The 11477-nt window shown below is 46.9% G+C and overlaps 1 protein-coding gene across 1 annotated transcript; it reads left to right on the top strand.

Annotated features, from left to right (window-relative positions):
* The first annotated feature begins 5128 nt into the window (after window positions 1–5128).
* Window positions 5129–8026, top strand: LOC110876690. The gene has a single exon (XM_022124853.1). The coding sequence runs from the start codon at window positions 5129–5131 to the stop codon at window positions 8024–8026; it is 2898 nt and encodes a 965-aa protein (XP_021980545.1).
* The last annotated feature ends 3451 nt before the right edge of the window (window positions 8027–11477 follow it).

The raw sequence follows: 11477 nt of genomic DNA, 5'->3' as shown, positions 1-11477 counted from the left end.
CAAAAGAATGCAAACGAACATTTAACTTGAAAATAAAAAGATAGAAATATTGTTATCCTTAAACTTTAGATATAAGTAGTTAAATACAACCATCAAATGATAAATCAAAACACAAGAAGTCTAATACACCACCAAATGATGAATCAACTTTAACTAACTTAGACATAATTATCCACAAAAATGTCTTAGCATGTCCAAATTTTAGCTAACTTAGAAAAAAATAGGGTTTCAAGTTTTCAATATGTTTAGATAAAAGGTTTATTATGTATTATTTTTTAATATAATCAAAGGAACACGGACGAACGTAACCGAACATATTACCGAACGTTCACGAACGCAGTCGAACGAACGAGACCTATGTTCGTGTTCGTTCGTTAAGCTAACCGAACGAAATTTTGTGTTCGTGTTCGTCCGTTAAGCTAATCGAACGAACATAAACGAACTTCCCGCCGAACGGTTCACGAACTGTTCGCTGAACGTTCAGTTCGCTTACAGCCCTACATGAAATCATCATAACCAATATGATTCCTTTCAACATGCTTAATAATGCATCCACATAATACTACTTTCCATTATCCTGAGATTTGAATTTGATTATAATATGAACCGAAAATTTTCACCATAATGATTATAGATACGTGGAATAGTTCATAAATCTATGGTTTTTCGGTTAAAGAACTAGTTGAATTACACAATTACTCGGGCATCCAGCGGCAGGAAAGGTTGCGGCGAACATGGGCGAAGTATAGAAAGGGCAGGAGGGGCGCCCGACCCCCAAACTTTTCGCTCAGTAGTGTTATATATGTAGTTTTCGTATAGAAATTTTTGGGTATATACGTTTTTGACCCCCTGTCATTCGGGTCAAGTTTCGCCACTGGCGACAAAAGGTATTATCATGGTTTCTTGTTGGTGCCTATAGAAAGTAGGGAACGAAAAGAGATTCTCAAATGTGGAAGTCAAAGTGAAGAGGGTCATCCAAGATATTAAATCGAGTGGGCACTTATTGTATAGGAATAGAACCAAGAATTATAACGTTAGCTGGGAGATGTGATGTAATTTTGTTTTGATGTATGTTGTTTCTGCTCGGGTTTTGGTGCGCTGTTTTTGGGGTGACCGTGTGAATAATATATACCTTTAAAAAAGTTTTAGGGCTTAAGATACTTAAGTTTAATACTCAACCATCAAGTGTTGGTTATATTATTTAAATACGACTTACAGTAGTTACATGCATTCTTACTATGAATTATGATTATATTAGTTTTAGTTGCAACTATTATCATTGTATTTCTATAAATATTAATTAATTAATAATGACGCCTTTCGGATTTTTTTATCTTCCTATAGATAGGACCACGACTTATTGTCAAACGAGGATCTATCGTGCACACAAGGATTCAACATTGCTTGTGGCTTGTCACTTGTTTGGCTCTTATAAGCATTCAAGCGGAATTCGCTCCAATGGTAGGTCGCTTGGATTAATTGTCAACACTTAATATTTATGTGTATGTTAAGAGTTTGGTATTGCAAGTTATAAGACTTTAATTATTTGATGGTTTTTTTTAACTTGTTACTGTATAAAACACACAAATCTTCAAATTATATAATAAAAAAGCGAGTTCTGCAAGCCTTCAATGCAAATCGAATACTAGTTCAATTTCTAGCTTGAACTAAGATCAAGAACCCTCATCAGTTCAACTCGCATTGCAATAAGCTTAAGGTTGAAGTGACGTTGATTTGACTCGACCCACTCGTTGAACATTCGTACTTAGAAACATACTTTTTGTACTTAGAAAATCATTTAAGTTAACCTAACCAATACATTTTTGACATTTTTTTTAATAAATGTTACTTAAATAGAAAAGCATGACTAGGAAAGCTTGAACATGGTTTATTAGACAAGTGGAAATTATTAACAAGTGACGAGGTGTGACCCGCGTCGATCACCCGACCCGGTTACAACCTTTTATATTTACATAAAGACCAAGAATTATTCTAGAACCTTCCATATCTATAAGGAAGGTGCATAACTAAATCTCCCACTTTTCGGGAAGATCGTGTAAATCTCCACCTTATCGGAGCACATCCTAAAATAAGGGAAACCCTAATTGAGAACCTATAAATAAAGACAAATACGTAAGGTACGATCATCTAATTTCCCATACACTTTTCCCTTCATATACTTCTCCCACAAACGAATACTTATTCTCACGCCGGAGGGTGGTTACAGGAATAACCCCATTCCTGTAACGAGTCCTAACGGTGTTTCTGTTTTGCAGCCACACGTTCGTGTCATTGATCGTTGAAGTTTTCAGAGTTGTTAAGGTCAGTGTTTCTTCATTGGCGCCATCCGTGGGACCAAGCAAGAACAACAAAGAGCTTCATGGCAAGTGATCAGAACATGGCTGGTCAAAGGGCGACGAATGATAATCTGACGCTAGGGGCGGGAGGCGTAACCGCCCCAGCATCATCACCGGCCGTTACCAGATCGTTAGATTTGGAGTTCGAGGCGGAGGGGCCACCACCAGGGTTTGGTAACGTTACCACTGTCTTTTCCCAGGCCGTGGTTACAAACCCTTACCTTTACATGCCCTCACAAACACCACCCGGAAGGGTGGAGGGAACAGGCAGCGGCACCTCTGCCCCAGGGGCTGCTATTTTCTCACAGACTTCGCGTCTTTTCTCCACCCCAGTCATTACCTCGGCGAGTCCTAGCATCTTAGCATCTGGAACCAACACTCCTCAATACTACCAACCGTTGGTCTCCAGCCCAATGCCACCGTTGTATTCAGCCGCACTCACGGCAGCATTGTCCACCCCGCCTCATCAGCCGGTCATCATGCCAACTGGAGTAATGAATGCCCCTGTCACGCCAGGCAATCAAATGTATTTCCCGGGATATTGCTACGCGCCCCCTTTCGGGTACTTACCCTCGTACGGGGGAACAGCCTATCCCCCTCAGGGAATGACACAAGGGATGTCACAGTCGCCCTACGCGGCTTACATGCCGCCGTGGTGGAACTTTCCGAGTCCACAACCAATGTATACTCAAGCATCAACTGAACCCGTACACGACAGGGAAAACGCGGTCCGACCCCGGTTTACTCCTTTAGGAAACTCCGGTCCAGGAACAGGTCCCGCCCCGGGTGCAAACAACCCACCGGCACAAACAGTGAACGTAGAAGATGACGAGTTAACCAAGCCATACAAGCCAGTAGATGCAACATTCCGATCCAAATTTACACGCCGTATCGCCGAAGCCCCTATTAAAGAAAAACCAAAGATGCCCCAAACAGTCGGCAAGTACGACGGCCTCACCGACCCGGATGATCACCTTAATCTATTTAAGAGCGCGGGTGAGGTGGCTTGTTGGCCCATGCCCCTTTGGTGCAAAATGTTCGTACAAACCTTAGTAGGAGCAGCGCGAGTATGGTGGGACAGCTTACCCACAGGCGAGATAGACAGCTTTGAAGATCTGGAATCAAAGTTCATCCTACAGTTCAGTCAACAGCGCCGACATACAAAAGATAGGAATGAATTACTCCATATCCGTCGTCGAGACAACGAAACGGTAGAGAATTTTATCATCAGGTTCAATAAAGAAAGCCTGGCGATACCAGGCGTCACTAACGATTTGGCATGCGGAGCTTTCCTCCAAGGGGTTAATGATGATGAATTACTAAGAACGTTGCATGGAAGGGACGGGGTACCCCCGACCATAGACGAGATACTGCGGATTGCCAAAGTATACGTTATACAAGAAAAAGCGGTAGCGGCCAGCCACGCGGCTAACAGAAAGAAAGAAGCCCTGAAGAACCAGGAAGAAAAAGACAATCGGGGGTCTAAAAGTAAACACAGGGGAGACCGATATCAGCGGAACGACAGAGACTCGCGTTACGATAAACATCGGAGCTCATACTCAAGAAATGAAACGTCAAAACCTCGTTCTGAATATCCCAATCTAAGCAAGACCCCGGCAGAAATTCTGGCCTCGGAAAACCTCAGGCTCAACCCACCAAAGCCGCTGAAAGATAACCCGAACAAGGATACGAGCAAGTACTGCGAATACCACAAGGGAAGCGGACACGACACCAACGATTGTTTCCAGCTTAAAAAACAAATCGAGTACTTCGTAAAGTCAGGAAAGTTGGCACATCTGGTGCGAGATATCAAGCAGGGTCCGCCGGTGGTCAAGGAGGAAAATGACAAGGCGGCAGGAAAAAGGCCGCGTGAGTTAAACATGGTCCATGCTGGTATAGGAAGAGGGGCTAAACGGAGTTTCTCCACCCTCGAGCCTTGGATGTTGGCAACAATGACCATCGAACCACGAATGGAAGACTTGCATCTTACCACGGACGCCCTGATCATTTCCGCGGCAGTAGGAGATTACCGAATGAGGCGAATCTTGGTTGACACCGGAAGCTCAGAGGATATCATATACGAGCACTGTTTCGATAGAATGCAACCGGAGGATAAAAAGCTGCTCGAATCAGTACATGCTCCCATTAAGGGTTTTACAGGGGAAAAGGTGGATCCCATTGGTCAAATCACCTTCCCGGTAACCTTCGGGCAAGCACCCAAGGAAAGAACAATACTACTAACTTTCCTCGTGGTCCGCGCCGAGTCATATCACAATGTGATCATCGGAAGGTTCACTTTGGGGAAGTTAGACGCCATAGTCTCCACGGCAAGAGGTTTTATGAAGTTCCCAACACCGCAAGGTATTGCCACGGTGTTTCGAGACAGAGTTGGAGAAGTATTGGACACCAAACGATGCCGTCAAGGCCCCGCGGGGGTTACAGGACCAGAAAGGTGGGTACTGAGCACACGCCACCCGGACCAAATGGTCACCATCGGCGATACTCTGTCCCCAGAAGTAAAGAGCAATTTGAAACAATTGCTAAAAAGAAACGTAGACATATTCGCTTTCGAGCACGCCGATATGACCGGAGTCCCTCGCGATAAAGCAGAACATAAGCTCTCCACGCTCCCAGGCATTAAGCCAGTCGCCCAGGGTAAACGCAGTATGGCCCCGGATCGCCGGGCAGCGGTCGTTAAGGAGGTACGCAAGTTAGTGGAAGCTGGAATCCTCAGAGAAACACAGTAACATACCTGGGTGTCTAACCCGGTCATGGTTAAAAAGCCAGATGGCACATGGCGGATGTGCATTGACTTCAAGGATCTGAACAAGGCGTGCCCGAAAGACGCATACCCGTTGCCAGAAATTGATTTAAAAGTTGACTCCCTGGTACCGTATCGATACAAGTGTTTTCTAGACGCATATAAGGGATACCACCAGATCAAGATGGCCAAAGAAGACGAAGAAAAAACAGCCTTTCACACCGACGTCGGCATCTTTTGTTACACCAAAATGCCTTTTGGGCTACGGAATGCGGGAGCCACCTACCAGCGCCTCATGGATAAGGTTTTCGAAACACAGATCGGGCGAAACTTGGAAGTCTACGTAGACGACCTGGTCATAAAAAGCAGCGAAGAGAAACAAATGTTGGCAGACATAGAAGAAACTTTCCAGCGGCTCAGAAAGTATAACATAAAGTTAAACCCAAAAAAGTGCTCTTTTGGGGTTGAAGAGGGAAAATTTCTGGGGGTAGTAGTTACCCGCGACGGCTCTAAAGCCAACCCAGAAAAAATAACCGCCATATCGCGGATGCCATCCCCCCGAACGCTGAAGGAAGCTCAAGCCCTAAATGGACGACTGGTAGCAATCAACAGGTTCCTTGCAAGGCATGCCGAAAAATCACTGCCGTTTATAAAAACGCTGAAAGATTGCCTCGACAAAAAGAATTTTAAATGGACGGCAGAAGCGGAACGAGCTTTGCAGGAAATGAAGCGGTTCATAGAAAAGCTACCCACGTTGACCGCGCCCAGACACGGCGAAGTGCTAAAAATGTATCTGGCGGCGGCCCACACAGCGGTAAGCGCGGTGCTCATGGTTGAACGAGAAGGGAAACAAACACCCATATACTACATAAGCCGGGTGTTGGCGGGGCCTGAAACGCGCTACCCTACGCTGGAAAAACTGGTATTAGCATTAATACACGCCACCAGGCGATTAAGAAGATACTTCCAGGCACACCGCGTGCAGATCTTAACTAATTACCCGCTACAGCAGATCCTGCACAAACCAGAGGTCTCGGGTCGGTTGGCTAAATGGGCTATCGAGTTGGGAGCCCTGGATATCGAATACCAGAAACGCACAGCAGTCAAGGGACAAGTTATCGCCGATTTCTTAGCCGAAATACCAGAAGGAGAGGTAGTCACGGACCCGGTTGTCCAAGACATACCAGAAACGAGCACAGCGAGGCAGACTTGGAAGTTGTACACAGATGGATCGTCTAGTGGTAAAGGGTCTAGGGCAGGCCTGATGCTGATAAGTCCGGACCAAATCAGGCTAATGTACGCCTTACGTTTTGATTTCGAGTGCTCTAATAACGAGGCGGAATACGAGGCGCTACTGGCTGGTCTACGAATGGCAAAATCCATGGGTGCAGCCAGGGTCGACGCATACGTCGACTCACTGCTGGTCAACAATCAAGTCAACGAAACATATGAAGCAAAAGACGAGGCAATGGCGAGATATCTGGCAAAAACCAAAGAGCTCATGAACTCTTTCGATAAAGTCACGCTCAACCACGTGCACAGAGGGAAGAATCAGATAGCAGACGCCTTAAGCAAACTCGCCACCTCCGGCATGGAAAGGGAAGTCAAAGTTGAGACATTACAGACACCTTCAATTGAACCGCGTAGCGTCTCCGCTGTCACAATGGAAGAACCCTGTTGGTATACCCCGATCCTACTTTTTCTCAAAACCGGCGAACTGCCTCCCGCCAAGGGCGAGGCACGAAAGATTCAAACGAAAGCACTGCAATACGAAGTCAGCGATGGTGTCCTGTACCGAAAATCTTACCTGGGTCCCCTGCTGCGATGCGTCTCCCCGATTGAAGCGAAATACCTCATCAGCGAAATACATGAGGGTATATGCGGTATACACGCGGGTCCTCGAGCAGTGGTCGCTAAAATTCATAGCGCGGGGTATTACTGGCCCGGGATGCATGAAGACGCCGTCAGAGAATTGCGAAGATGCCTCAGCTGTCAGAAATTTGCCCCTCAAACAATTCGGCCCAAAAATAGTCTAGTACCGGTGACATCGGCTTGGCCTTTTCAGAAATGGGCTGTAGATATTGTGGGACCTTTCCCGCCCGCTCCCGGGAAATTAAAATACTTAATTGTGGCGGTGGACTACTTCACCAAGTGGGTGGAAGCAAAACCTTTGGCTAAGATAACGGCAGAAAACGCCAAAAAGTTTCTCTGGGAACACATCGTATGCAGGTTTGGCCTACCGCTCTACCTGGTAAGTGACAATGGGACGCAGTTCACGGATAGAATTTTCCAAGAATGGTGTGCCGATCTCCACATTCAGCAGATCTTCACGTCGGTAGCACACCCACAGGGTAATGGGCAGGTAGAGCGGACGAACAGAAGCTTGCTAGAAGGTATCAAAAAACGGCTGGGACACGAGGGAAGCTCGTGGGTGGAGGAGTTGCCACATGTCCTTTGGGCGCATCGAACAATGCCCAAGACCAGCAACAATGAAACACCATTTAGCCTTACCTATGGAATGGAGGCTATGATACCTGCTGAGGTAGGGTTACCGTCGTTACGCCGTCTCGAGGTAAAAGACAACAATGACCAATCGCTGAGAGAGGGCCTAGATTTATTAGAAGAGAGGCGTGAGGCGGCCGCCATTAGCGAGGCACGTTACAAGAAAGCTCTGGAAAAGTATTACAACAAGCGGGTGTCTAAACTAAGTTTCAAGGTGGGCGATTACGTCATGCGCGACAACGAAGCAAGTCGAGCGGAACCAGCGGGAAAACTAGGCCCCAACTGGGAAGGTCCCTATGTCATCCAGGAAGACTTGGGCAAAGGAGCCTATCGCCTGTCCCGACTAGATGGCACGCCGGTCCCGCGCAGTTGGAACATCGCACAGCTGAAGAAATGCTATTTGTAATGCCTTGCTCCTAACAGCAAGAGTCAATTACCTTTTCCAGTTCGCATTTGTAACCCATCATGGGATTTCTACTCTTTGTTTTTTTTAATGCAAGTTTAATAAAGATGCAAGTTCATCTATTACAAAAATTACCATCGCACAATGAATGCATTATCCGGTAGAAACAAAAAGAACACCCTTAAACACGAAATATTTTTCATTATAAGTCATAGGGTAACCACAACAAGCGCTTACGGCGGGTATCTTGGTAATAGATGCATAAACCGCCTCAAAAAACAGATAGGCATCATCACATATACATAGCCTATCTCAAAAAATCAAAAACCAAGTACTTGTCCCTGTTTTTAATAAAAACCAAACATAAGGGAACCAAAATACAGAACATGTTCATAAAACACCTACTGATGAAAGACGGGTGCCGTCACCACTGCAGGGGTAGGCACCCCCACATCATCATCGTCTTCCACCACCACCACAGGGTTGACGGCCAAGGGATCAGTTGAGCCACCAACCATTCGGAACATCAAGCCAGAGGCATCCGTCGGCTGCCCCTTCGTCCGACCACCGGACTGACGTTGGTAGGTCAGACGATATCGCCGTTCAGGGTCCACCGGGATCAAGTCAGTCAACACATCAGCCGATAGCTGCACTCTGGGATCCTCTGGTTGAGGGTCCGGGATAACAAGGCTTTGACATGCTCGGTTGGCACGAACTGGAGCAGCATTTGGGATTGGTCGTCTGCTCCTAAGCATTGATCTTGTTACCGGATGCTGTAACATCAACAGGCCATCAGCAGCGTCAAGCACCCGAAAGATCTCGGAAAGCCTTTGCCTGTATCGTTCTCTTTCCATTGCACAAACATAAACAAAAATGGAAACGAAGGGTGAATTTATAGCAATAGTTAACAAGTTTTGACAGTGATGACATCAGGTATATTAATTAAAAGTAATCATCACACATCACAGAGTCATATTTTCCACGACGGCGGTGTCAGAAATCATGACATTTGCATTAATTTGGCTGTCAAATCAAAACAGATAATGGGCACTAAACCCAATTTAAACAGTATCAGCAAGAGTACACAACAAGCAAAACAAATGAATAACGGAATAGTCAGTCTTCTTCGGATTCGTCCGCAGGGTCCAGCATCAGACGTAGCGAGTCTATTCCATCTTCATTAACTTTATCCATCAGATCGCCATAGCAAGGTAGAGGCTCGGTGTACGCAGCTTCAAGAGCCTTCGCCATATCAGCCTGTAACTTATTTTTGAGAGTTTGGAAGTCCGGCGGGACTCTTTCCGCTTGCTGGCAGTCCATGTAGCCTTTAAGTACGCCGTCATGATGACCAGCTTGGTAGGCAGCGGCGGAAAGACGGTCAATCAGGCTAGTAAAGTGGGACGACTCACGCAGAAATTCGAACGCCCCCACTAGCCCATTAGTTATCAACCAATTCCTGTCTCCCCGCATAGCCGCTAGCTGGTTGGTCAAATCATCGATCTCTGCATGGGATTGTGCCAGCGCGTCCTCCACCTCCCTTAACTTCGAAGATGACGATGCAGCAAGCTTATTGTTTTGGGTGACAAGGGAATCACAATGATCTTGCATCTCCTTGAATTTTGCTTCACGTTCCTCCAGCTCTCCCTGCATCAGTCGGATCTTGGTATGACAGGTCTCTACTTCGGTTGTCAAATCCTGGTACCGCTCCTGAACCTGGGACACAAAATCAGTGTCAACACGAAATTTTTCCAATTGGGCTGATAACTCGTGTCTCACCTTCTGAGCCTCTGCCACAGCCTTACGTTCCAACTCCTCTTGTACATTTTTCGCTTGAGCCAAAACCCTATCTTTTTCCGCCATATCGCGGGCCCATAAGATCCTTTCCTCAGCGAGATGTTCAGTTACCCTCCGCAAATCCTCCTCGGCCTTATTCTTCTCTGACAGAAATCGGGCCTCTTTCAACCCAGCGGTCTGCAGTTGACTTTCGAGGCGATGCTTGTCATCCCTCAGTTCTTGGATAATGACCCGGGCCTCATGAAGTTGGGCGTTATCACGCACCCACCGGCGCCGTATCTCTACCAACCGGCGAGGTAGGGTCACAGAATCTGATATAGACGAATTCATCAAATCCTCATTGTTTAACCCCTCAACATACGCCGCTTCGGCGGGGGGGGTACGCCCTCTCAACCCAATGTTGGACAACTGGAGGAAAGATAAGTCGGGAAGATTCAGCAATCTTCCATTGAGGCTGGTAACGTTTATCCTGGGCATGAGGATCCCAACAAACGGTAGGTATAAACAAATCATCAATCAAGCGAGCACCATCGTCAGCAATGCCGCTGCTCGACGCACGATTATCGCCTCCACCCACGCTAGTTGCCTCATGCGCGGTCGACGCGGCAGCAGCATTGGTGTCAAAACCAGCAAACATGTCCTTGGGCGATTCAGGAAGGGTTGTGTCAAAACCACCCGATCGAAGCGAGGGCAGCGGCTCGGAAGTTACGGCTATGGATACCGTAGAACTAGGAATGGGCATGACGCAGCTCACAGCGGGAGCGAATGACGCTGAAACTTGTGGACCCGTAGGCATGCTGGCACTACCAGTACATGACGCCGCCACAGTCGAAACAACAGTGGATGGCACAACCCCGGATGATATTCCCGCAAAGGTACCTGCACCACAAGACCAGATGGACGCTATCAGCAGGGACACTAGTATGTCATATGGTTACTTAAAATGAAATACCTGGTGAAATCGCACATGCGGCTTGCACCGCCTGAAACGCGCTCAGCGTAGGTGCCACAAAGATTTTCCTCTTTTTCGAAGCACGGCCAGGACTGGTCAGGTCGGAAGCTAAGGAAACTTCACGACTCGCGTTGGGCGTCTCTTCCATCACGGGCACGCTGACAGTAGTTGCTGCAGGTTTTTTCCCAGACAGCTTTAGACGGATAGGTTTCTTCTCTGATGATGCTGAAACAGCGGCCGCCATACCCGACAAGGGAGCGATATACTCCAAGGGATCCGTTGGCATCGCCGGTAGAAGAAATTGCTCCAGATGAAATTTCAACACATCTGGTTCCCCTTCATCAAGTCTCCGGTCGTTGGGTTTCAACGCCAGGTGACGTGGTGGATCAATAAAGTCAAACATCCCCCACTCCCCTGCGCAAAATACGTGATTTAATAAATACCGGATTTAAAAATATGTTAACCAGGCGTGGTAATGTAAACATACCTCCATCTTCCCGTTGGAATGAGGGATAACGCCTTATATCCGGCCATAACAGGCTCATACCGGCCATCACTAGCGCCCCTTCTGGAATAATAGTGCACTCAAAGGGGCGGCCACACAATTTCACATACAGCGCATTTGACGCGTACGAATCTGCAGGGGGAGCATCATCCTTCACTTTATCCTTCGGTCCTTTATCTTGCCAATGCATTTCCCCGGGAATA

Source organism: Helianthus annuus, chromosome 9 (genome assembly GCF_002127325.2).
Source record: "Helianthus annuus cultivar XRQ/B chromosome 9, HanXRQr2.0-SUNRISE, whole genome shotgun sequence".
Classification (NCBI taxonomy): Eukaryota; Viridiplantae; Streptophyta; class Magnoliopsida; order Asterales; family Asteraceae; genus Helianthus; species Helianthus annuus.
The sequence above is the reverse complement of the archived record's forward strand: the minus strand, read 5'-3'. Positions and strand labels throughout refer to the sequence as shown.

What these genes read in the sequence shown, in the direction of transcription:
- LOC110876690 (XM_022124853.1), top strand. Translation starts at nt 5,129, where the DNA reads ATGGTTAAAAAGCCAGATGGCACATGGCGGATGTGCATTGACTTCAAG.